The 27889-nt window shown below is 43.0% G+C and overlaps 1 protein-coding gene across 2 annotated transcripts in view; it reads right to left on the reverse strand.

The window, feature by feature from the left end:
• The window catches only part of EDIL3 (EGF like repeats and discoidin domains 3), a 260571-nt gene that overhangs the window by 147570 nt on the left and 85112 nt on the right, over positions 1-27889 (reverse strand). Inside the window, exons 3-4 of one of the 2 annotated variants that reach the window (XM_040986005.1) lie at positions 20548-20553; positions 17753-17776 (exon numbers count right to left, since the gene is read on the reverse strand). The exons of the other annotated variant lie outside the window; for it this stretch is intronic. Coding sequence (XP_040841939.1) covers positions 17753-17776; positions 20548-20553 — 30 coding nt within the window. The remainder of the gene's footprint in view (positions 1-17752; positions 17777-20547; positions 20554-27889) is intronic. 2 annotated transcript variants of the gene reach the window in all.

Raw genomic sequence — 27889 nt, forward strand, 5'->3', positions numbered from 1 at the left:
GGAGAAGCTCGCTGAGGCATAGTGGGGTCACAGCACAGATCGCAGTGCCACATGAGTTTTTATGGGACTGGAGAGCAAGGGAGTGGCCTACATTTGGAGGAGTGACAGGGAAGGATCCAGAAGTGGCTGTGTGGGTGGCATCAGGAGGATGTGGCATTGCCAGACAGAAGGAGATCTGAAGAATGAATGAGGACACACAGGGGCTGATCCTAACACACTACTGCTTCTTAGACTGGACCGGCTGACAGGATGTCAGTAACTTTCTGAACAGGACTTCACAGGTCGCAGTTGCATGAATTCACACAATCACCATGACAGAGGATTTGATGTCTTTGTTTCAACCCAGTGAAAACGTATCTTACTAAACATTAGTAAGAGTTTTGAGAAAACAATAGATTATGGTCGAAGCATCCATTATCTTACACAGTGGCAGGTACTGCTGCTGCTACGACTTGTTACCACGCAATCCCTCACCCTCCAACCTGTCCACCAGTTCCTACATGGTTGGCAGCTGTTCTGGGTCTCTCAAAGTAACATCACACTTTGGGATAAAAGAGAGAGAGGGGAGGAGGAAGAGATAAGAGAGAGAGAGAAGAATGTAACACTTTTCAAATATTCCCTTATACATCATACATCTTGGGTTTGTGCAAATTGTAGACATATCAGTAACATTTTATCATCTTCTAATCACTTATTCCACAGTTCTACTTACAACTGTTCAAACAATCTCCCTAAATGATCTCCAGGATCATGGGACCTTCCCCGAGCCCAGAACTCTGTAGCACTACTGTGCAGTCATACCACCTGCACACACCGTGTATCTGTGCACATCTTCAGATAACCAGTAATGGTTACTGCATGATTTCAGGAGTTTACAGCAAATACAAAAAATTAAAAAAAAAATGAAATACTGTCTTGTGCCACAAAACGAATGTAACTGTGGACCACTGTGCTTAGTGAGAGAGCCGCACTTGTAAATGTGTGCTCAATGCTGGTGCATTATGTCCACCAAGTTACAGTTCCTCCTCTCGAAAGCTAGCCTAGTGATTGTGATCACAGAGGCAGCCACAGGAGGTGGAGGAAGGGACTTGCATTTTTATTCTTGGAATGCAGCCTGCACGAATGCTGTCTTAATCGGGAGTCAGAACATCACTGCAGGAGACATTCTGGCTGCTCAGGCAACCAGGGAAGGCTCCCACACTGATGCCACACTGATGGCAGGCATTGCCTCCCCGGGTCCTGCGTGTGGCTTCTTGGTGGCAGACTTGAAAAGGCATAAAACAACGTAGGCCTGGATGCTGGCCAGCTGACCATCTGTCCCTTCACCCACTGTGATAATTTGGCCGTGTAGAATTTTGTTAAGTGAGCATCAAGTAATGACCATGTCAAACAGGCTACATAATGACTGCTTCTTCGTCGTAGGATAAATGCTTAGGGGATGTCCGCCTGGACACAGGAAGGTCACCAAAGCAAATCGAGAGTTAAAAAATAAAAAGCTATGATCATAAAGGACAGCGGTGTGAATGCAAAATAACAGTTTAGTGCATTGCCATGATTTCCTCAGGCCATACTGAATGACTGTGAATGGGGCATGAAGTGAGGTTAGGTAATCTGCCCTACCCCTAGAACAGAAGATCTCCACAGCGCTTTTGCCCATGAAAATAACCAGTGTGCCCGGGGGGTGAGGGTTGGGGGTGGACAGGCGAGCAATAAAAACCCAGCCCTCAAAGTCATTTCTATATGCTAGCATCATACTTTATATAAAGCTCTGGGATCTGCACACTTCCTGGTAGACAGGAAAATGTGGCAGTCAGTTCAACATTTGAGAAGTCTGGAAATTCATTTTCACATGTATATAACAATTTATTATCACAGGAAACCCAATTAAAATGTTGAGCTATTAAACACAATTCACTTCCCAACTCAGGAAAGAATGAAATGTATGCAGCAGAGATCTGCATTACTATTAAAAAACTTTACTTCTACATTTGTAGCATTACGTATTTAAATTTGTAAATTCTATGTTACATTAATCACATGAATATAGATGGGCAATTTTCAGATGGTGCTACAGTAATTACCATATCTCCCATAAAAGAAACCATTCCTGCTGATGATTTTACAGTGAATATTCTTAAAGACAGACTATAGTTCATAAAAACGGTAAGGCTTCCTCCACAAATGTTATTAAACATAGGAGCCCTCCTTAAATTTTATGAAAATGTTGAAAAATTAAATATTACACTTTAATATCCCTGCCTTTGGACTCTGCCATTATACTGAATACTATATAGAACATGGTCACAGCATCATAAAAGGAAGTGGCCTCGGTCCACGTCTGACTTTGCTGGGATTCAATATGCAGAGTTTCCCAATGCAAGTAAAATCTGCAGATCAAAACGGCGAGGGTGTCACCATCCAGAGGGACAGAAGAGCTGCACTGTACGTCTTCCACAGACACTGCCTGGCATAACTTCGCCCCATTAGCTTTTCTTACTCCCCATGCAATTTCTGCTACATGTAATGTTAGGGGCTAGAGAAAGAATATGTAGCAGAGAAGCCTTCAGCCAATGAACAAATGAATGTTGTAAGGAATTCATTAGAGAAATTACTACCTGCATGGTATTTTGAAAGACTAGCTCGGAGCTATCACTGTTTAAAGAGAACCTGTTTATTTGAAAGAGTAAGCAAGTGAAAGAGAGGGAGGGAGATCTTCCACCTGATATGGTTCACACTCCAAATGGCCACAAGGGCCAGGACTGGGCCAGGCTGAAGATGGGAAAAGGTGCCCAGTTCAGGTCTTCCCCTTGAGTGGCACTGGTCTAAGCATCTGGGCATCTTTTGCTACCTTGCCAGGGAAATGAGCAGAAAGCTGGATGAGAAGCAGAGTAGCCACAACTTGAACAGGCAAGTCCATACTGAATGACACCATCTCACTTCAGCACTGTCATACGGTAAGTTCAAGGTCTCACAAGCAAAACATCTTCAGAGGGTCCAATCACTTAAGTAACTGAATGTGTGCCTTCCACATGGCCAATATAGTGCCATTTGGAGTAGGGATTTTTTTTTTCTGTAAAAAAGAAATCTTTGAAAAAAATAATTTGAGTCTGACACAAGATCACACACAATGAAGAAATTCCTGATGCTTCATTTAGTGCTGAGCGACTTGGTCATAAATGTGTGGACTTGGAAATTTGTAAGGAAGCAGCTACCCAAGGCCCTTACATGGATGATCACATGACTTTGGCAGTTTCTGTGGATATACTGAATTCTAATGGAAGAACGGCAAGAAGTAAGCGTCTGCAATTACGATTTTCAACATGTTGTTCAAGGTTAAGTCTGTGAATGTGGACAGAGGCTCACCCCTATGACTGAAGTAGGCATTCTCTTATACTTGCCTTTTGTTTTCATCTTCTTAATATTGCTTTATTCATTTTCCTTCTACTTGAGGAACTTTGATTTTATCTGTTTGCTTTTTGTTTTATTTTATTTGAGAGGCAAACAGAGATAGACTGCTTTGTTCCTCAGATGCCCCATACAGACCAGGATGGGGCCAAGCGGGAGCTCGTTGCCCGGGACTCCATTCAGGTCTGTCACGTGGGGGACCAGAACCCGAGCACTTGAGCCTTCACATGCTGCTCCTGCAGGTGTGTGTCAGCAGGAAGGCAGAACTGGGAGTGCAGGCTGGGGTTGGACCGACTCACTCCTGCATGGCAGTTGGACCTGTGCCCCTACTTCAGAACTGCACTTGCCACACCTATTCCATCACTTTATTTCTACAACATGTTTGCTTAATATCAAATTCTTCAAATATTCTTTTTAATTAATTAATTTACTTTTTAAATTGGAAAGGCAGATATACAGAGAGGAGAGACAGCACCATGTCACTGAGACCCAGTGGGAAACGAGACGTAACGGATGGTTGTTCATGTTGAATCCTGCAGAGAAAACTAGGGAGTCATCCGCTGCAAACCACTGGCTTTTCCTTCAAAATGATCAACTTGTGAAAAGGCAAGAGCCGAGAAGACTCAATTTTTAATGTATTGATACTTTTCAGAATATTAAACTGGAGAAATCTCAAAATGGGACATCCTATGAGCATTATGCTGGGGGGGGGGAACATTACAATCTAGGGAATTAAGTACCTAATATCAAAGGGAGTATTTTTCATTTTTTTAAAGAACAAGAACAACAACAACAAAAAAAAAAAACAAGCAAAAACAAAAAAAAAATCAAAGATAAAACCTAAGAAAACAACTCTAGCAAAGATGACCCAACGGATACTGGGCAAACCCTTTAGCAGGATTAAATCCTACAGGTGAAGTTAATTGCACAAAAAGCTCTCCAAAACAGCCAGAATTTCTATGCTGGTTCTGGTGCCAGAAGTACAGGCTCCAGGTGGGTCCTAATGCTTAATGAGATGCACGGGGGAACCTCATTGGATGAGTAATCGGTGACCTGCAGGGAAACTCTGCCTTAGAATGGAGATGGAGAATTTAGCTGAAGGATCATACAGGTGAGTGACTGCTATAAAAGCTGCAACACTCAAGTTTTAAAAAACTTTAGATCGAGGGCTCAGCTCCTTTCTAGGTTTATAATAGGCTGTTCTTATGCCTTTCAGGAAAAAAAAAAACAACATTTCTAAAAGAAAAAAATACTACTCCTTCAAAAAAAAGTCTAATCAAATATTTGCATTGTTCTTATTTACTATTGCATATTATACATAAAATTTAAGGAGTCTGTATATTTTTAGAAGCATTTTTTTTTAATTGACACATTCTATGCTTTTGCCACTGCATTTTGTAGTGATCAGCAGTTCTTGCAGTGACTGTATGATCAGAAAACAGCTTTGGTCCGCCTAGTTGTTCCATAGAGCCCACCATGATTTGTTCTTTTACATATTACTTTTACTCTAAACGGTTAGGGAAGAGTGCTGATAGCATAAATTGAGTATTTAGTGAATAAACGTGATGACCAGAACTATGGATATCATTTTAAAACGTCGTTAAAAATATTTCCTTAGTAATATATGTGTATACATATGTGTGTATATGTTTAAAATAAAATATAAAAATGAGACTTCTTCATATGTATGTGTGTATGTTAACAAAATACAAGACTTTATATATATGTTTGTGTGTGTGTTAATAAAATAAAATCAGATTTCTGATGAACATAGTTTAGAATCAGATTTCATGCCTTTGCTGGCCCGCCTATATATTTAATTCAGAAGTTTCATCCCTTACCTCCATTTCTAATTTCAAATGTTCATGCTTTACTTCCAGATTGCTTTTGGACTGGGCGTTTGGTGCAGCAGTGACCCCTGCAACACCTGCGTTCCATCTTGGGGATCCTGCTTGCAATCTCCCCTACTTTGCCTCCAAGCCAGCCATGTGGGAGGCAGCAGGTAGAGGTTCAAGCAGAGGGCTCCCTGTTACCCACATGGGAGATTCCGCTTGAGTTCCTGACGCCTGTTTGACCTGGTCGGTGCCTGGCTACTGCAGGTATCTGGGGGCATGAGTCTGTGTCTTTCAAATAAAATAAAATGATATTAAAAACGAATGCTCAGACTTATTCACTAACTATTAATTTTCCATGTCTATAGCTACATGGACATTGTACTTCTTTCATTGACTTGGGTCCCAGGTGCTGTGGAAATTCAAACAGATCCTTTGTGAGGGCGTGCTAGCATCTTTCAAAGACAGGTCCACTGTCTTTAAATTACCGTATTAGTGATCTCAAAATATTCCTTAAAACTATTATTTGTTAGACTCATGCATAAATGCTCACTACCAAAACTGATTATAAGACATAACAGCAGAAGTTACTTTCATAGAATAGTTAAATGCAGGTTTGCCCTGTGGGCAGTCTGACCATTAAGTTAATAACTCTCATTGTGGTTCTGCATGTATGTTCAGATCATTCTGCATCTCACCGTCTTCGTTTTGTTTTCAGGAAGAATTTCACACAGCCCAAATACATGAAAGAAGCAAGAAACATTTCACTAACCAATAAAATAAGCCTGGGCAGTAGTCTGCCAAAAAGCAAAGGAAAAAAAAAAGTCATAAAGTCAGCTATGTCATTTTAAAAGACTGTCTTTTGCAGAGGTGATCTGAAACGTGGAACAGTCGTACTGTTTATAACTGCATGCAGAAGCGGCATCCATTCAAAGGACGTGACTCTGCTTTCAGCTGGCTTACAGGAAGGCTGTCCTTCACATCTATCAATCAGAGGGTAAAACACTGGCAGCCCTGCCAACACTCAGCAACCAAAATACAGGCATTTATCGAGTATTCTGTTCACGGGTAAAGAAAGTGGAAGGAATTCCGTTGAAATGTTTTCTTGAAATATTTTTCACAACAGCCTGCTGGCATTCTCCACTCTACACCTGAAGTTATTCAACATGATGATTTCCCAAGGGTCGTTTTCACATCACATGGAGACACTTGGCTCTCACCGCCTGAATCCAGACAGAGCCAAGATTTGTGTCTCAGTGGACTGCCACTCCTCCCTCGTTGCCATTCTCACTGAAGGGAGATTTTCAAAGGGTAAGAAACATACTTAACAACAACAGGTCTAGATGCTAAAATTAGCATGAAAGTAAAATTTAAAATCATAGTGGTTTAAAAGTTCATGTATTCACTGCGGTAAGATGAAACCGGGGCTTCCAAATTACTAAAATGAATTTGAGACAAAGGCCTTTTCTCACTGACTATGGTAAATATTTGTTTTCCATTTAAAACAGATAATCCCCATTGGGTTGGCTGTTATCCACCAAAACATGGTAACACTGAAAAAGAAATAAGATTTAACTGTATCTTTCACAACACTATGTTACTCTGAGCTAACTGGTTGAAATAAATGTAGTTCTCTAATCTTAGGATCTGTGGTTTTTTTTTTTTAATTGCTGAAATGAATGAATTTATGCTAACAATTCGTTTAGCAGTGCATTTGTGAGCATAAAATCAATGCTAATAAATTTAACTGTCAATTTGTGACTCTCACTTTTGTCTTCTTTTTTTTTTTTTTTTTTAAGATTTATTTTTATTATTTTTTATTGGAAAGGCGGATATACAGAGAGGAGAGACAGAGAGGAAGATCTTCCATCCGATGATTCACTCCCCAAGTGAGCCGCAAAATGAGTAAGAGGAGTCAGTGTCGTGGCACAGTGGGTTCATCTGCCCCTGCAATGCTGGCATCCCACACAAACACCGGTTCAAGCCCCAGCTGTTCTACTTCCTACAGAACACCACGCTGATGTGCCCGAGAAGGCAGAGGAAGGGAGCCTGATTCCTTAGCCCCCGGCCCCCACGTGAGGCCTAAGGAAGCTCTCAGTTTTGGCCTCATCCCGCCTTGGTCACTGAGGCCAGCTGCGGGATGGAACCAGCAGATCAACGCTCTCTGCCTGTTTTCCTTCTTTTTCAAAGTGTTCTAAGTAAGCTAAACAATGACTACAGGTGCAGTGGAGTATTTCCTCATCTCCCGGAAGGGGCACACAGTCGGCACCACAACCCAGATTAGTTCATCTTCCCTGAGCTGGCAAAGTCCCTGAAGATATCTGCAGGCTCTACGTATGATGTCAGCGCCACTTCACTGAATAAAACATGATCTCATCAGATGTTATAAGCAATTTCAAGCCTAGGAAATGCAAACTATCACAGCTTTAAGAATAAATATTCAGCTAGCCTTATGAATAGTTTATTCTACATTAACATGTTTATTTACTTAAGAATTGCGGATTCAGAGGACGTCAGCCTAATTCTTCTTGTAGTTGCTTATTTAGCACATCAGCTTTCACTGCTGTAGTAGCCTGAATAGTGGCCTCCATAGGAGACAGGCCCACACCCAAATCCCTGGGACCTGTGCATGCTTCCATCTTGGAAAATTCAGCGTGTGTGTGCGGGGGAGGGGCGGAGTTCTGTGTAGACAGAATTAAGAACCTTGAAATGCAACCCTCCTATGACACCCAGAGGCACCCTACAGCCAGTGTAAGTATCTAAGAGATGGAAGATTCAAGCAAGAGGAGGAGATGTGAAGATGGGGGAAGTGGCCATAAAGCACAGCATCAGTGGACACAGAGCGGACAGGGACATGGCCAAGGTGCAGCCAATGGGCATGGACAAGGAAAGACGCTGCTCCGAGACCCCAGAGGGGACGTCACATGGCCGACAGCTCCTTTTCACACTGCCAGGCCTCTGACAGAACACATCTGTGCTTTCTTAAGTCATCGCCATTGTGGTGTGACAACTTTCCACATACAGTGTTGCTCTCCACAGTGGCAGGTATACACGGCCCACTATGAGCAGCCTGATGACGCCCCGAATCCTCCTATTTCATGCCTGTCGGGATGGAATCACACACGTCACAATACCCTTGCTGCACAGAAATGCCACTGGTAAGACTGAGTCCTAGAAGTATAGCACAACATATCTGAAAAACACTGTTTTTTGCACAGCTCTTTCTGGAGTTGGGCTCAGTGATGCTGACCTGCTCATCACCGCAGAGCAACTGATCCTTGGCCCCTGATTCCATCTCTGCCAAGGCTGGGCAGACAGTGGGAGAATGACTCACAGTCCAGGGGCCTCCTGGGATGGACGTCTGTTGCACTGGCTATGTTAGAGGATCAGGCTCAAATCTTGTATCTGCTCACTACTCCAGCTTCCAAATCAGTTTCTCCCTGGTGTGCAGCACTTGGGCCTTGGCCACCCACCTGGGATACCTAGTCAGAGCAGGAAACACTGGAGGAGTGGACAGGATCTCGCTCTCCCCAGATGGTATGCAATAGGGGATAAACGGACACAAGCACCTACAGGGATGGAAGCAATATCCTCAACCTCGATTCCTTTTCATCCATGCTAACTGAGCCACGGGTTATTGGAAGGCAGTTCCAGGGACCTCGTACTCCACAAGAACAGACCCCCTTCTCCATCATGCTCATCAGGCACTTGCCACAGAGAAGGATTTGGACAGACACACAAATTGATATTTGGCATCACTGAAGATTACAGCACAGACATGAAGGCTTTGTGTGTGTATGTGAGAGAGAGAGAGAGAGAGAGGGAGAGCGAGTGAGCACAGACAGGTCTAGAAGGAAGAAAAGCATGCTGTAGACTGGCAACCCAGATGATAGCTCTCAGGTGATGGCAGGACACATCCTGGAGTGCAGGGCTCTGCTGTCTCTTGCGGCAGAGGTGGGAGCAGAAGGGTCATCAAGGTTCCATGCAGCAAAATCCGGTACGAGCTTACAGGGCCCACCTTTACTGATGTTGTTCCTTTCTACAATCAGAATAGCATTAGGTGTGAATCCAGACTTTCCTCTGCCACTTCCCCCCACGCAGCAGACTGTCGGGGAATGCTCAGAAACCCTGGGTGGGGGACGGAAGCAAAGCGGAAGGAAGAGAATCACCATGTGAAACCCCAACCCGCTCACCAAGCTGCCGATCTCTGCTTCTGTGGCTCTATACATGCCCAGAAATACTCACACTGTGACAACCGGAGCAGTCACAGGAACCAGTACGAGGGGTTATCCCAGAGTAGGAGGCTAACACGCATCAGGGGCTTCCGTGGTTTCTTGATGATCTTACAAAATGTATCAGACAGTACCGGATAATTAAACTTACTCGGGGCGAGAGGGGGGATCCTGGCCCATTCACTTTCTAATTGTTCCAATTTTAGCTTTGCTTTTCTTAGAGACTGAATAGTGCCTCCATCCCCCCGTCCTAAGAAAGCATCAGAGGAAAGGATGGGAGGACTACGCGTGTCAGGTGCAGGTGGCATCACAACGTCCCCAGTAGAATATCAGCTGAGATGCACAGCACCGCTGCTTTGGTCTGCGCTTTCACTTCTTGAGAGACACACCTTTTTTCCCTCCAAGAGTCTCTAATAAGCCTTGAAAATAATCGATGCTTTCATGATTTTTTTAAACTGGATGAGAATCCTGACATCCTCTCATTTACCTTCACCCTCAGAGAAGCAGGTAATTAGCTAACAGATATGGAGAGGGTCACCACGCATCGCGATGAAGGCCAGCAACTCAAGATCCATTTCAAATAAATTAAAAAAAAATATTCTCCCAAAAATATTAAACTCAGGTACATTTAATTTCATGATTTAAATACATTAATCAAAGACTTTCCAAAAACCCACTACCCATGCTACCTTGAAAATAAAATCACTTGAGTATATGTGGAACCTTAATGAGACATGACTCGATAACAATCCAATAAGGAAGAAATTCTTAAACCGCAGACCCCTTTTCGTTGTTCTTGGACTTCTACATTCAAGTGCAAGTACAGGCCTGGCCATATCCCCTGCATGCCCAGGGCTGCTCTCTGAACTTCTTCCGTTCTGCCCCCTCATGTCCTCCCCCACACTAGGAGGCACTGGTTAACGTTTTTAAAGATTACTTAAAGAAAAAAAAAATCACTGCTGGGGTTTCCTACAAGCACTCACTAACAATCCTTAAAGTATTAAGATACTATGTTGAACCAAATATTAAGCAAAAATAATTGTATGCAGCTACAACTCCGAGTATAAAACTAAAAATCAATATTATGACTTTTGCTTTGCCAAGGAATCTAACTATAGTAATTTAAAGGCTCTTTATTATTATCAAATTATTTAGTGTGATATTTGCTTTCTTCAACTGAAAACCGTTTTTATTATCATTCCTCTATTTATAATCGCTTGTAAGAAGGACAATATGTGTTCTTAACAATGCAAATAAAATAAAGCGTGCATTGGGTTCATGGCTCTTGAGGTCAGCTGCGGCCCAGCCCTGCACTTCACAGGCCTTTGGGCATGACTCAGAGGAGGAGCACCGCCTGTTTCTCTGCTTCTGTCTGTCCTTCTGTCTGCTGAAAAAACAACGCTTTCAAATCAGCATGTCTGGACTTATCCCATAACAAGTATTTATAAGGCATTTAAAATGTCCCATGCATTGTTTCACAAGTAGGGATTCAACAGTGGAAATGTTAAACCAAAACTATCCTAGCCGTTAGGAGTTTCTCCTCCCCAGGCCAAGTGCGTAGGGCGTAGGGATGATACAAAGGGCCTCCGTAATGGCTAATCCTCTGCCTCCAAGCGCCAGCATCAGTCTGAAGGCCAGCAACTGAAGATCCAGTATCAGTCATAAGTGTATCCTGACACTGTAGGTGTGGACAATGGTAGAGGCCACCAAGATATACTTAAATTGAACAGTTTCATGGGAGTCCAACTTTGATTTGGAAGTAGAGATGCATATTGCATTGTATCTTCACATCTGGATATGACAGTCCTTATTACACACTTACTATACATCCCATTAAATGGAATGTCATAAAACAGAATCAACAACAGGAAGGAAAATAGGAAATTTACAACATGAAGTTAAGCAATATGCTACCAAAATGGCCAATGTGTTGAAGAAATGAAAAGAAAATCAAAAACCTTCTTGAAGCAAATAGCACTACTAAATGACCTAGCGTTCAGTGAAGTTAATAAGAAAATTTTTTAAGAAATGAAAATTAAGGGCCCGGCGCGGTGGCGCAAGTGGTTAAAGGTCCTCGCCTTGCACGCCCGGGATCCCATATGGGTGCCGGTTCTAATCCCGGCAGCCCCGCTTCCCTTCCAGCTCCCTGCCTGTGGCCTGGGAAAGCAGTCGAGGACGGCCCAAGGCTTTGGGAACCTGCACCCGCGTGGGAGACCCGGAAGAGGCTCCTGGCTTCGGACTGGCATAGTATCGGCCCGTTGTGCTCACTTGGGGAGTGAATCATCGGATGGAAGATCTTCCTCTCTGTCTCTCCTCTCTGTATATCCGCCTTTCCAATAAAAAAAATAATAATAAAAATAAATCTTAAAAAAAAAAAGAAATGAAAATTAAAACAAAAAATATCAAAACCCATGACATGTAGCAAAAACAGTATTGATAAGACTTTGATCTTACGTTTTGCATGAAGGCTGCCTTCCTTCACTGTTGGTGGGAGCGTAGGATCGTACAACCACTGTAGAAGGCTAAGAGAACTGAAAACTGACCTGCTGTATGACTCAGTTATCTCACTTCTGGAAATACATCCAAAGAAAAAGAAATGTGACTATGAGAAAGGGATTTGTAATCCTATATTTGCAGCAGCACAATCTACAGTAGCGAAGACATGGAAACAACCCAGATGCCCATCAAAAGAGGAATGGATAAAAAAACTATGTTGCATCTACTCCATGGAATATTACTCAACCATTAAAAAGAATGAAACTGTACCAGTCAAAACTAGACGGTCCCAACTAGGGACCACTATACTTAGTGAAATTAGTCAATCCCAAAAGGACAAATATGTTCTCTCTGATGCAAGGCAACCTTTATGCCTTTGCAGTGTCACGTAGCTCCACTTCTTCATTTCTGCTCTTGCTACCAGAACTTTTGGTGTAATATGCAAACAAAAAATGAAAACAAATAAACAAACAAAAGACAAAAGTCACTGCTGGCGCCCGTGTCAGGGTTTTCCCCTAGGATTTCCAGAGTGCCACAGAGTCAGATTTTACCTTTTCCCCTTTTTTTTTTGATTCAGTTCTACTATTTTAAAACATATTTGGGAAATGATTTTTATTCTATTTTCAACTTAAACATTATAGCAGTGTAACTTACTTAAATATGAAGTTTAAGTCACCTAAGCTTTTCCAGCTTGGAGAAAAGGGAAAGCTCCAGAAGGCTGTGATGTTTAGCAAAGGGAAGAACAGCAACCACTCAAAGCATCTTTTGATCTCTTTGTTCAAGCACACTGGGAGCTTTCAGATCTCGGAGGTGTAGCTGTGATGCTGGGGATCCCCTGCATGCAAAACCAACTCTCGCCTTACACACCTTCCTCAGACTCTACGCTAGGAATCTTCCTCAGTGCTTCCAACCTACTGATTCCTTAGCAAAGCTAGATTTGTCCACAGTGACTTTTTCCAAACTTACATTCCTACTTCTGAAACAAGGAGATTCTTTTTGATAGAGGACGTAGGCAAATTTGACTTAACTAAGAAATATATTTGACAATTAGACCTTAAACGTTCTCATTTTATTTTTAATCTTTAGGCATTAACAAGGGTTACTTAACTACCAAGGACTGGTTAAGCCTCAAACGTAATGTCCGGAGGCGGCTTCATTGGTTTTCTTCCCTTACTGTCTTCACATTAGCCCATGGAACCATCAGGAAATGTCTGATACCTTCTGGCCAGACAGGCTTAGCACTTTGATTTTCTTCAAGCATGGAGACTAACAAAAATGTTGGCAACATAGAGGTTTGAGTCAGTGCCCAGGGCTCCCTTTGAGTGAGGGCTGCCTTTGCAGTGAGCATATTGTGCTGCGTTCACAAAAAGGGGGTCCTGCCTACTCAAATATTTTAGCCATTCATCCTGGGAACAAACTAACAAACTCCTTCCCATCTGGATTCAGATGGCTCTAGACCACAGGACCTGCCCGAGAAGAGTCAACACTAAGGGTCAGATCGATGCCCTGGGCCGTGCAATTGGTCCACAGTCTGGGATAATCGGAGCTGAAGCTCTTCCTCCTCCTCCAGCATTTTTTGGAAATAGCCTGTCTTCAAGCTGTTCTGCCCATAATTCTACCTCTGTTTGCCCATCGGATTCCTCTTTGTCCTTCATCCACAAAGTCTTGGCGAATGGACCATCATGTTTGTGAGAACACCACAACTTCCCTGGCAGTGCCTGGGCTGTGGAGACCGGGGTCTTTCAGGGTTGGTTTCAGTTCTCATTTGTAGCACAATAAACCATGTTTGCTGCCAGCCAGTGCCACTTCCTCACCCAACACACAGCTGCCTCCCTTCTCCATTCTGGAAAAATTCTGAAATTTATATCTGCAATCAGTTTCAAGCTGACATTTGTTTAAGACCTAAGATGAGGATTCTTATTGTCGGTGGGAATGTCTATTGGTTCAGACACAAGGGACAAACAGCATTAAAAAAAAAAATGGAGGGCCCGGCACGGTGGCGCAAGTGGTTAAAGGTCCTCGCCTTGCACCCCCGGGATCCCATATGGGCGCCGGTTCTAATCCCGGCAGCCCCGCTTCCCTTCCAGCTCCCTGCCTGTGGCCTGGGAAAGCAGTCGAGGACGGCCCAAAGCGTTGGGACCCTGCACCCGCGTGGGAGACCCGGAAGAGGCTCCTGGCTTCGGACTGGCATAGTATCGGCCCGTTGTGCTCACTTGGGGAGTGAATCATCGGACGGAAGATCTTCCTCTCTGTCTCTCCTCTCTGTATATCCGCTTTTCCAATGAAAAAATAATAAAAATAAATCTTAAAAAAAAAAAAAATGGAAAGTACCATACGACTTAGCAGTTCCTCTCCTGCTTATGACTGGAAGAAGGAACTAGTATCTCACTGGGTTGTGGGCACAGCTTTATTTATTGCAGCATTATTCACAACTGCCAAAATGGGCGGAGGGGGGGCAACTGTTACATCTGTCGGCAGACAAATGGATAAACTTGTTGAAGATTACTCGGGCATTCAAAGGAAGATCCTACCACTTGCACCAACATACATGCACCTGAAAACATTAAGCCACGGGGAAGGCAAAATATTGCATGGTTTAACTTCCATGGGCAACCTAAAAAAAAAATCAAACTCAGTAACACAGAGAATAAACCAGGATTTTCTAGGAATGTTATGTAGGGTAAATAAGTCTATGGGTCTAATTACTGCGTGAGGACTGGAGTACATAAACACTGTATGGTGGAATGGAAATTTGTGAACAGACTAGATTTATCATATGCACAAATAAGAGTTTCATAGCTATGCTAATTTGCTTCATAATTGCAATAATTTTGCTACACTGTCATATTGTACACATTAAACATATTCAATGAATAAGGAACCATAAAAGGGGACTTTATCTATTATAGATATCTTAAAATTACATTTTTTTCTAATCATAAAAATGTACATGACAATGTAATATTAGCTGCTAGTTTTTTAACATAATTCAAGCTCAGCAACTTTTCTTATATTAAAGACAATGACATGCAAGATAATTAAAAGTCTCCCTTTAGTCAAGAGAGAAAAAACAAAAGCTCAAATTTTGTATTTGAGGTGATTTAAATGATTAAGTTGTGGTTTTAATTAACTTTAATCAATGATTTTTCCTATGGTAACAAGGTTTGAACTATGATATCTTCTGATTGGTTCCAGCCTAATTGATATGATTTTTCATTTCTGCCTTTGTTTCAAATTCTATTGTGATTTTGTAAATTTGATGAATGATTTAGAGATGTAAAAAGATAGCTGATGAAATCAAACAAATTAAGAACAAGAAAAATCATGTGAAAATATATCTCATTTTACATGTATCTTGTAGTTAATAAATTATTTACATATACATTGTAAACCAATTTTCTAATATAGATATAAATATTTGTAACATATAAAAATCTTGGTATAATCAGTTTATGAAACCTTTAGGATCAGGACATTTAAATATAGATAATTATTTATAGCAAGTAAATATTGGATTCCTCTTCTCTCTTGCCTGAAGACACAGCTTTAATTATTTTAAGTGTCATTATTTTTTAAATATCAGAAAAGGGATTGGTTTGAAATTATGTAAAGCTGGCTATTATTATTGCATTAACTAACTTACTAATTTTTTGTGATTGGAACAGGCAGCCACTGACTTAACTGTCAGGATTTTATTTGCTGAAATTTAAACTTGATAAATTTGATCAACTTCAAAATCTGGGTCATTCATTTATTCGAGCACAGGTTGTCTGGAAGCCAGAAACACTTCTGTATGTCACAGCTATAGACACACAGACAACCTTTTTTAAATATTCAATCTTTGTTTTTGAACTCATACATATGCATATAAAGTTATATTGTTGTGATGAGCAAAGTAGCCCAGCTCCGTGATGGTTTAGCAAAAACTGTAGTAGTAGGCTATGAACAAATTCTGAAGGAAACCCCAAAAAAGAGTTTCTAAAAAGGAGTTGAGTGAAACTAATAAAACTGGATTAAATACATCACCTCCAATGTGGACTCATTTGCAAGAACAGAATTTGTTATGGTTGCTTTCAAAATATGAATCTCATTATATCGTAATTAGATCTTACACATAACCTAGCCTGAAGGAATTTCTACTATGGTTTGTGGATATGCTGTGACACTCAATGAAATAAGAGACCTAAACAAGGAAACCATGACTCAACTAATAAAAGTTGTTTTGAAAACGTTTTTGGCGGGTATAAGAGCAAGTGGTAAGGGAAATCAGCCTCATGACTGGGATGATGCAGTGTACGATTCTTTAGCGGAACAGGTCCTGGCAGAACACAGAGAGTGAAGACCGAGGGGACAGATCCTCAGGGAGAGCAGCGTGGCTGCAGCGTGCTGCACATCCACTCCGAAACAACCTCAAAGTCACCGGGGAGGCAGTGACTACCGCAAGGTTAATTTAGACGTTCACATTCAAGGATCAGCCATAGCTAGCACATACAAAAATAAAACACACTTTGTAATGTTTTAAAGAGCAAATATCCAAATGGAGTTATACGGGAACAGGGGAGCAGGGTAGTTTCTAAAATTTCAGATGACAATGCTACAATAATTCATAAAGTCAGGCAAATGAAATGTATTTTGTTGCAGATGGAAACACCTTTATCATCTGTAGGATTCAACACAACATATGATGTCATCAATTTGCCATGCTGTACTATCTCTTTCTGGCTTTTGTAAACCTCAAGTTATAAAAGTTTAATTTTTTATTAAAAGTTATAAAAATGAGGATGCATCTTAATTTTTAAACGAGATGTCGTCTAATTATGTGTACTTGAAAACAACCTGGCCTCACTACATAGTGCCATTACAATGAAGCCATTTAACAAACAGAATCGTCGGGCACTGGTGCCACTGAAGAACTTTGTGCTTAGACAAGTCATGTACACGTCTGTTTTAAAAGTAACCACTTTCAAGTTCAAATTTCACAACTGGTAATCACGAACTTGTGACCACCCCTGCTTGCTTCCTGACTTCCTGTCTGAGTTTTCTGAGTGTTCTCATTTTCCGACTTCTTTAGATCTTCCATATTGAATGATGCTTTCTTCTGCAGTGCCCTATGCTCTGGTTTGAATGTGGCTTGAATGTGTGCTCCAGTGGTTTGTGAGTCAAAGCCTGGCCCCCCAGGTGGGTGATGTGGAGCCGTGGGAGACCTGCAGGAGGCGGGACTTGGCAGGAGGGCTGTGGGTCACAGTGACCAGTTACAGGATTCAGGTGTTCTTGTGAGACCATGGTGAGCACTCAGTAAGGGTGCCTGGAGGATAAAGGCAGTCCCCTTTTGCTCTTCTCTAACTTCCTGTCTCACCATGTGATCTGCATGTGCGACAATCAAGTTTCTACCTGCTGAGAGGCGAAGCAGCCAGGATCCCTTATTGGAGCTATTGCCATGCTGGTTGGACTTTCAGCTCTGGAACATATGGCTCAATCAACCTCTTTTCTTTATAAAGGACTCAACAGCAGATATTCTTACAGCAAGGGAAAATGGACAAACACAATTTAACTTTAGTTATTTTCTCTTTTTCTTCAAAACGCCTAACCAACATCATTTAGCTGTAAGTCCAGCACAGTAAGCCCAAGCAACAACAGCAACAAAACAAAATGAAATAAAACAACTCAAACAACAACAACACAAACCGAGACTGTGCCACACTTGTGGTTTAAACTGAAAATGCTGAGTCTCCATTATTAAAGGCATTACACTGAATAGGGATAATTTTCACAATATGGGAACCTTACCTGCTGTGGTCGGATCTTCTTCATCTGATGCAATGAAAGAGGAGACAAGGAAAGGGTGGTGAGGCAAGAAGGAGAGAGAAACAAAGAGAAAGAATGAAGTGAGCGTCAACATATTTCAGAATGCCAAGCAATGCCTGCAAGCCCCTGCCTTGCACTTTATGTACCAGAAATCTGCCACTATCCAGTAATGACAGGTTGCTACATGTACACATCCAATTCAAATATTCCTGTACTTTAAAATACAGTAATTTACTACAACAGTATATCCATTCCTGAGTTTGACTGTTCTCACCATTTAAAGACAGAGTTCAACTTAGTTCATTCGTGCGGATTACTATAAATGGTTTGGTCTAAAATGTATCGATTATACGTAATTCATCACTTTTCTATCAGCAGACATGTACTGCTGGTCAGTCACTTGTTCCATGCGACACTCACTGCAAGATGTGGGTTTATCATGTGTCAGCACAACTCTGAATCATTCGGGACTTTTGTTCAACTACAATGCTGGAGTCCTCTCCTCCCTCTCCATCTCTCAGCCCTCCCCTTCCTCTTCTCTTGCTTCCTCCTTATACCCCCATCTCCCTCTACCACCCATCCTTTCCCTCCCGCTTCTCCAGCGCACGCGTGCACACACACACACACACACACATGCACACACACACACACACGCACACACACACACACACGCGCGCACACACACACACGCGCACACACACGCACACACACACACGCGCACACACACATGCACACACACACGCGCACACACACATGCACACACACATGCACGCACACACACACACACGCACACACACACACACGCGCGCGCGCACACACATGCGCACACACACACACCCTGTGTTGACGACACTGGTAGGGAACAGAATCTAGATGTACATGGTGATCCCTGTTCAAACTTAAATACAATCTTCTTCAGCTTGAACAGCCATGAAAAAAGGGGAAGCCATGACATGAAATCACAGTGGTTTTTTTTTTAATTAATTAATTTATCTTACTATTTCAAAATACAAGTCCATAAGCTCTGGGATTTCCCTTCCTCTCTCCCCATATCCCCTCCCCTCCCCTCCCCACCGGTTTCCTCCATAACTTTTCAATAGTACAGTCTTTCATGATCAGATCTAAGTCCAGCATTCTGCTTTTCTGCTTTTTAAGTGTATCCTGACATTGTAGGCATGGAAAATGGCACAGAGTCCAGCACCCTATTTTCAAGAAACATTTAACAGTTTCATTGGGAGTTCATCTGTGATTCGTAGGTAGAGATGCATTCTCCATTGTATCTTCACATCTGGATATGATAGTCTCTACTACACAATTACTATATATCCCCTTAAATGAAAACCCACAGAAAATTAAAGCAGAAAAACAAAAATCTACAACAACATGAAATTAAATAACATGCTACTGAAAGGCCAATGTACAAAAAAAATTTTAGTGTAACATTTTAAATTTATGTTACACTAAAAAAGGGAGAGAATAAGGACAGGAGGAAAGGAGCATCATGTTCTTAAAAACTAATTAAAAATAAAACAAAATAAGAGAATTAGAAAGAGTTCAGATATAATGAGGGTTTGGACTGACAGCTCAGGCACACAGAGGCCAACTCCAAACCTCACAGCACTGTATTTTTTTATTAAAATAAATACACTATGTTAATCAAAGTTTTAAGAAGAAAGTTGCATAAATACATCAGCATAAGTTAAATTTCCATCCATAAGCTCACAGAAAACTTGCATTACTCCAACAATATTCTGAGGCCTCCATGTATGCTATGTCACTTAATATTACTAAAAAAAATATGCAATCCTAAAATATCAAAGTGTGATTCCTTGTTTAATGCACACAAGCATAATAAAGCTTCCACTTCTTCCTTTTTTTTTTCCTCCAAGAGTCAGCAACTATTGCCAAGAAGCAAGGCCCCAAGGCATGCACTCACTGTGAGCCATGCTGCACTGCTGGTTCCAGAACCGAAAAAGGGCCTGTCTGGGAAGCACATTTTCACGCAGAGTCCACCTTTCTACCTGACACAGACACGTCCTCGGAGGAGTTGCTCCTGCTTGTGCACAGCACTAGGGCTGCTGAATCATGGGGCACAAGCCAGTCAGATTTTTACTGATTCATAAAGTTTTAAGGTAAACAATTTACTAGGCTGAGTTACTCAGAAAGGAATCTCATTCCCAACTGATTCCTCTGTCCAGGTCTCAGGGCGACGCCTGAGACTAGCCCCCATCCTTTCCTCCTCAAGGCGTAACCTCACATTACTACACAAGCCTACGTGGTGTCCCGACAGCATCGCTTCCTTCATACACTGCTTGGCTTTCCTCCTTGGCAGATGGAGAGATGAAGAGAGCAAACACGGTTGGCATGTGTGGCATGGAGAACATAAATATTGAAGAGCTGTTTGCTGCTTTACCGTGTCCCAAAGACATCATAACATGTTCACGGAGGAAAGTTGCTGGTCTCTTCCAAGGATTCCCTTTGACCAAACTATCGCAGGAGCTTGTGGAACTGCTGACACTGCGGGTCACACATGATGCCACTCTGGAGAGCCAAATGAGAAAGGGCAGTCCCACCCACTTCCATGTGGGCGCTGGACGAGCGTGAACTCGGTCATTACCCAAAGCAAATGACAAGATGGAACGGCACTCAACTGACAGGCGAAGGCACAGAGGTTCAGACTGGTCACAGGTGAATCCAAACTTGAACTGACATCAGAGTCCCTCTGAAAACCAAACAGGCCACTATTTCTTGCTGCCTCACAGAGTGCCAATTCTCACCGCTTGCTAAAACTAAGATAACAGATTTACAAGCACCAGGTCACAGACGAGAACTGCCACAAGCTCTGATGATGTTCATGAAGGAAAAAAAAAAAAAGAAGGTAAAATGGATGTAGGGGAAGAGAGGCAGAGACCCTGTCAAATCTTTGCCATGTATGGACACCAATAGAATCCACAGCTACAGACCTGCACAGGGTTCTCTGCCCACGCGGCCTCTGTGTGATGCCAGTCTGCAATATGAACATGGCACTAGCGGTATCCATTCTATTACACCACACACGGAGACACATACAGGCAGGGCTTAATGTTGGCGGCAATTCACCCACATCTCCCTTGCACAGTTGGCCTGGTAGGCTAAGCGTATTACGGAACAAAGCCTCAGGAACTGTCAACAGGTGGCAACTGGAGCCCAAGGCAGTAAACCTGCTAGTGGGCACTTGCGGCCTATTTGGTGTCATTTCAGTGCAACAAGTACTACAGCAGGGACTGTCGCCCAGCCAAAAGAGCCTTCCTCTTCCCGCCTGCTCATTGGAAGTAACAAAATCAGTAATTAGAAAAACAGTATGATTGTGTGCCTCTGGCAGGATCCTCTCATTCTGGAAATTAAAACAAGTGTGCAGGGCAGGGGCAGTGGTAGAGGGGGATACGTGACTTGGCATGTTCACTTCTCACTTTAGATTGCTGAGTCAAGTCTAGGCTCCTTCCTTGTGGAAGACGACAGTTGACAGGAGACAATTCATAAAATATGTCATGCACTCATGCAGCTTGGATGTAATTATGCTCATGTCTTTGTTTTTTTTCTCCATCTGCCCCATTAGGTAGGGACTCGTGAGAGAGAAGAGGGGAGGGATGCCCCTTTGTTTTGCTCACCATTGGATCTGCAGTCCTTAGAACCAGTACAAGGACTCAATGAATATTTGTGGGAAGAAAGCCAATCTCTAACTTTGCCTTTCAAATAAACAAACATTAAAGAAAAAAAAGAAACAAACAATAAAAGAGTAAGGAGGCTGGAAACAAGAGTTGAAAAAATCATGGTTGATCAACTACAACCCTATAAAAAGTTAAATCTTCGCTTTCGGAATAACTCAAAAGGCATCAAACTATAGCTTATTGAATTAGAATCACGAAGCATGTTCAGGGTTGAATACTGAATATTCTGAACCTGCTGGACTATGAATTATATACGATTTTTGATGATTTTTAAAGGTAAGTCGTGACACAGACAGCAAGTTATCTCACTACGAAGTCTTGGCACGTAGTCTGTGAGAGCATGCGCACACTAGCAAGTATCTAATATAGCTACAGTGATCTCACACTCGACATTTTTAAACCACTTCTGAAATCTGTGAAGCCTTTCAGGAGAATCACCATCTCTTTCAACGCTCATGTTCCAAAGTGGAGTTCTGACACTTTATGATGGCTTTGAAACTGTGAGCTCCCAGAATACAGACACATGCATTTTAATTAATTAAAATCTCTTTTGAAACTCAAAAGATAAAGGGGAGGGGGAGGAACAGTGTGAGCAGGCTCCCTTGAAGAGACTTAAGAAATTTCTGTTGAATCTTTCTCTTTGGTCAAGAGGAAAATGTTTTTTTTCCATGCAGTTTTTCGTTCTTCCAAGGACACTATGAGCCATCACCTGCCTACGAAGCTTGACTATTGAATGTGCCTGTGACTTCAACGGGGAGGTCAAGACTACTGCAGAAGAGGCTTCCTATTTTTTTTTCCTGGTCACTGAAGTGGTAGTTACAATTAAATGCTTCCTTTTCAGAATCATTAGCACCTGCTTGAAAAGAGAAAACCATCAGTGCACCTACAGAGAGGTGTTAATCAAATGACCTTGAAAATGTTTTCTCCCTGTCTGCAAAAACTCCTCTCCTTGCTTACATCTTTGAGTGCAGCATCTTTGAAGAACTCAACTGCTTTGGAAGTGGACACATCCAGCTTTAAGGCAATGGAACTGAATACAGGTGCAGGGCTATTCAGGCAGCCTTTTCCTTCTCATTTAGATTGTTTTAAATTATGGATGCACCCTGTTAACTTTCAAGCTTCTAAACAGCCTGTTGAGAACAGAAGAGGCAAGCAACTTTTAAAACGCAAGAATAACATCCTAGCCAGGCCTAAAGATCACTTAGTCCAAGCAGCTGAACAAAATCTACCTATCGTTCACAACTTTCAGTGGCAACGAAAATCCTCATCTCCCAAAGGAACACTTTGTGCCTCTCTCTCCCCCAGAGCTGACTCATGAGAACAGTCATGTGGCCCTGTCATTGACATGCTGGCTATTCACACACTTAGTCATCGGGAAGATCAAAACTGTCACCGTTTTCCCAAATGCATAAGAATGAATGCACATGGACGCAGTACTCCAGATGTGACCTAGGTAGTATAAGCTAAGATGACGATGTTACCTGAACCGCAGGTACAACTGTACAAGTTAATAAAGAGTCATGGATTAGTCTCATTTTCCTTTCCTCCTTCAGCTTCGCATGGCACCTTGGACTGATTCTGAAGCACTGGGTACACGCTGTCTGCTTCCTGCCCGAGGGCAACATGGGTCAGGGAAATGAGGGCAAGGCATGCAATGTGGAGGCCCCAAGTGGGGTTGGGGAGATGAGACAGCAGGAAGGGCAGCCTGGCGGTGTGAGAGGGCGGTGGCCAGGGGCAAGAACTTCAAAGATCTGAGTCCTCGGAGTCTTGATTCCTGTTCAGTTGAGGCACTCTCATTCGCGGTTCTCACGTGTAGACCAGACATCTATCTCAGAAACGTCCCGTGTTTGTCCTAAGACACCTGTCTCAGCTGTGTATCCAGCTGCACAGGAGGGCTTTGTACTTTCTTGTGGGATTTTCCACATTGACGGACAATTCTAGTCTCCAAAGGGCCCTCCGGACAGTGCCCTTACAACATTGCAATAATTACATTCTGGTTGGAAATTCTAGTTCGGGAAATCAGCCAGCCAATTCTAGATAAACTACCCATTAGGCCGATCCTTAAGGAAAATAATCAAAATAATTAATGAATTGGAAACTAGATTTATCTTGGAGGCAGAGTAATAGAAAAATCAGTGCAATGAAAACAAATTTAATCCTCAGAAGAAAAGCTGAGGTAGGATTTTAAAATGACCCTGAATATTGTTGAGAGTTTTGTGTTACCATCTTTCAGTGACTGTGCTTCAACAGCGTGTTATCAGGAGGGACGCCAGCAGCATGTTCCTGGGGGAAATCTTGGTGGTCACCCCGAAAGCTGTAATCCACGGACAGCAGAAGCAGACAGCCACAAGCTGTAGATGATGAAAGTGCAATCTACCGTGCTGGGTTACTCCAAAGTCCTGCCTACGATTACCTTACATGTAATATGAGCAACTGATACGGTTACTTCTTCTAGAATGTTCCCATGTTTCCTAACTTTCTGCTTTTTCATATCCAGGATTTTTTTGTTTTAAATGTGCCCTCTCCAATAAGTTCCACAGCTGAACTGCATTTCCATCTCAGCTCAAAAGCTATCTCTACCTTGACATCTGATGGCTAGCACCAGGAGAGATCTTTCCCCCACTCTATACCAAGCATTTTGTTTCCCTATTAGGAAAACTATCTTGTGCACAGGGAGTTACTGATAATGTGTCCCTGTTTATAGTTCCTTACAGTGTGCCAAGGGGACTTGTGGTTGTGGCACAGGGTGTTAAGAGCAGCTCATGACACTGGCATCCCGAGGCCCACATGCTCCCCTTCTGATGCAGCTCCTTGCTAGCGCACCTGTAGAGGCATGGGACCACGGCCCACGCAGTTGTGGGCTACTACCCAGTTGTGGAGATTTAGATTGTGTTCCTGACTCCTGCCCTAGACCTGGCCCAGCCCTGATAGCTGTGGCTATTTGGCAGTGAACGAGCAGATGGCAAATTTCTGTCTCTGTCACTTTGCCTTGTAAACAAAGGGCCAGCACTGTGGTACAGTGGATAAAACTGCCACCTGCCATGCTAGCACCCCGTTTGATCACATGGTTGTCTTCTGGTTGATCCAGCTCTCTATCCTAATGGCCTGGGAAAAGTAGCGAAACGAGACTCGAGGGCTTGGCCCTCGTGAGCCATGTGGGAAACTCCTGGCTCACAGCCCCCTCCTAGCCCAGCTCTGATAGCTACAGTCATCTTGGAAGTGAGCAGTAGATGGAATATTTGTGTGGGTATGTGTGTTTGTGTGAGATCTCCCTCTCTGTTAACACTGACTTTCAAACGAATAAATACATCTTTTAAAATAAACAAACAAAGAAACATTTAAAAGCAAGTATTGTGAGGCCAGGTTCTTGGTCTTGGTGTCGCAGACAAAGTGTGGTGGCCTGCCAGGGGTCAGATACTTTCCATCACATATTTGCAAAGTGGAAGATTCTAGAATCCTTTTCCTCTGTTATCCCATCTTTATGCCAAGCCACACAGAGCCACAGAGGCAGAACCTAATATTAATATGTTGTCATAAATTCCAACTTGGATATTTATGATACCTTTACAGGATTCCCATTTTGCAATCTTACAAAAGAAAAAGAATCAATTCATAATTTATTTTCTCTAAGCATAGGAACAACTATGTTCCTGAAGGGCCCATTCCTAATTATGCAAGCATTACTTACATTACTCATAATTTCCGAATAATAACACACAGGGCTCCCTTTTCCCCATACAAAATGAGGTGATTTGTCAAATGATAAGTTGAAGAGAAGAATTTTTTTTAATCAAAAGCTAAAAGCTGATTCCTCGCCAGCTTGTCCCTGGTGGTTCTTACGGTCAGAGCACCGGCATCTCCCCCTGGTGACCTCGGGGCCTGCTGGCAGGCTTAAAGCCCGGGAACTGGTGCCACGAACAGACACAAGACTTTAAGACACTTTAAGTAAGTTCGGGTGAGACCCAGATAGGTTTCATCTCAGCAGTGTGCTGGAGACCCTCCCCGACCCCAGCAGCATGCGGGAGGTCCCCTCGGATGGACTCCCCCAGACTAATCACTATCATTCCTATGGAACCCCCAGAATCCTGTCTCCCACTTTCTGCCCCTGCGTGGAAAGAAATGTCTCCCTTTAAATCAGTGTGCTAGGGGAATTCTGTTCTGTTTTCCAGAGCTCTTAGTGCAGGTACTGTGTTTGCTTGTAAATATATTGTTTCACTGTGGCCATGAGGCAAGGATAGGAGGGGAGGGAACGACAGCGGAAGGGCACCTGGAGACTGGCAGACACAACAGCCTGGTGTTGCAGTGACCGGTACGCCAGCAGCATTCAGTGAGATGCAACCTGAACTGCACAGGCGGCCAGAACACACCAACAACAAGGCAGGAAGAGACAGGAGGTGAATCCAGACAAAGAACTGCCCATCCTGCTGTTTGATTTCCTGTTTGATCTGACCAGGAGCAGAGACAGTGCAACAGGTCCCAGACCCATGAAGTGGGAACAAGGTGGATTTCACAGCCCAGCCCACCCCTTAGAGGCAAACTGGGCACATGCTGTGAGGAGACCAAGGCTATGGGGCAGGACTGTGCACGCATGGAGTTGGGAGTAAACCCACTTCTGCTTGGTGATTTGCAAGGACATGGCACCTTTCAGTCAAGAGGCCACTGTGGGAAGCAACAAGGCTGGATTTGCATAGCTGAATAAGTAATGAACTCTCACCTTTGAGGGCAGAGGCTATTCCCTGAAGTGCCAAGACTGATCTACTGTCTGGGAGCAAAAACCAGTGATTGATACAGCCAAATTGGCCCACACATCTGTCTTATTCTCAGAAACATCTGTTCTTCCCATGCAGATGGTCCCCAATGCGGCTCTGCACTGCATCCTTTCCCAGGACCCAGACGATGTACTTCTGGTCTGGATTTGTCATGAAAACCTTGCATGTGGGCACCGTGAGGCTTTTGCAATGTGCTCTGCATAGGAATCACACACTCATCTTTGAAATTGGCTATATTTTCCAAAAGTTTGTGTTTAGGCCAACAAATATCCTTATCTTGATTCTGTCTTTTGCTAGAAAACTGAAAGGTACCTCTTCACTTTTTCACTGAAATAAAGCAAAAATAAAGCAATAAGCCTTGTTGTGTATTTTTCAATCCCAAAGTCTAGGACCCGGAAGCCTCACTGGAGACGTGGAAGAAGCCTCTGGCTCCTAGATTCAGATCTGCTCAGCTGCAGCTGTTGCAGCCATTTCCAGAGTGAACCAGAGAAAGGAAGATCCTTCTCCCTCTCTCCTTCTCTATAAATCTGCCCTTCCAGTAGGAATAAGTAAATCTTTTTTTTTTTTTTAAGGAAAAAACAGCATGATTCTGGCCTATTATACATAGCAATCAGAATTGTAATAGATGCTATACAAGCAGGTTCTTATATATATATTTTTTTAACAAGTGATTTCAACATTGCAAAAACACTTCATTTCAGTGAACTGTGTGCGTCACCATGTCCCCTCATCTTCTGCAGGATGCGGACAGGTGCTCTGCCGCTCATCCTGCAGACCTGCCTTCCAGCAGAGCGACGTGATCACCCACCTCCCCGGCTCCACTCACCCACACTTCTCCAGCTTGCCCACCCACTTCTCCTGAATCTGTTTCTGCCTGCAGATGCCCCACAGGTCATCAACACTGTCTTTGATACCCACCCCCACCCCACTGGTCTCAACTTTAAACAAATGTCCTTTCCTGGCAACGTTTTTAAGATTCTATTTATTTTGATCAGAAAGACAGATTTACAGAGACAGAAGAAGATCTTTTATCCAGTGGTTCAACCCTAAAGTGGCTGCAACAGCCAGAGCTGAGGTGATCCAAAGCCAGGAGCTGGGAGCCAGGAGCTTTTTTCAAGTCTCCCACATGCAGGCAGGGGCCCGAGGCTTTGGGTCATTCTCTACCACTTTCCCAAGCCACAAACACTTTGCTGAGAGGGAAGTGGAGGAACTGGGACACCATAGCTTTCTGTTGCAATTGACCCAAATGGAAATAACCAGCAACTATGCTTGACTGTGATGAAGAAATAGATTCTTTCTGAAAATAAATGAAGTCAGATGCAACAAAGAGGATGGATATCCCATATCAGAATGAGTGGTTCCAGTGCTGGCCACACTGCCTCTGATCCAGCCAGTGTTTGGTGTGTGGTTAAACCCCTGGTAGGGATGCCTGCAGGCATCAGTGTGAGTGGTTCCAGTGCTGGCTACGCTGCCTCTGATCCAGCTTCCTGGGAATACACATCCCCGGGGCAGATGAAGGCTCGGGTCCTTGGGTGTCTGCCTCACATGTGGGAGGCAGAGAGGGAATTTTCAGCTTGGCTCACCCTAGACATAGCAGGCATTTGGGGCGTGAACCAGCTGATGGAAGATCTCTCTCTTTCCCT

Source organism: Ochotona curzoniae, unplaced genomic scaffold (assembly GCF_017591425.1).
Source record: "Ochotona curzoniae isolate NIBS_2020 unplaced genomic scaffold, NIBS_Ocur_1.0 contig_4501, whole genome shotgun sequence".
Taxonomy (NCBI): domain Eukaryota; kingdom Metazoa; phylum Chordata; class Mammalia; order Lagomorpha; family Ochotonidae; genus Ochotona; species Ochotona curzoniae.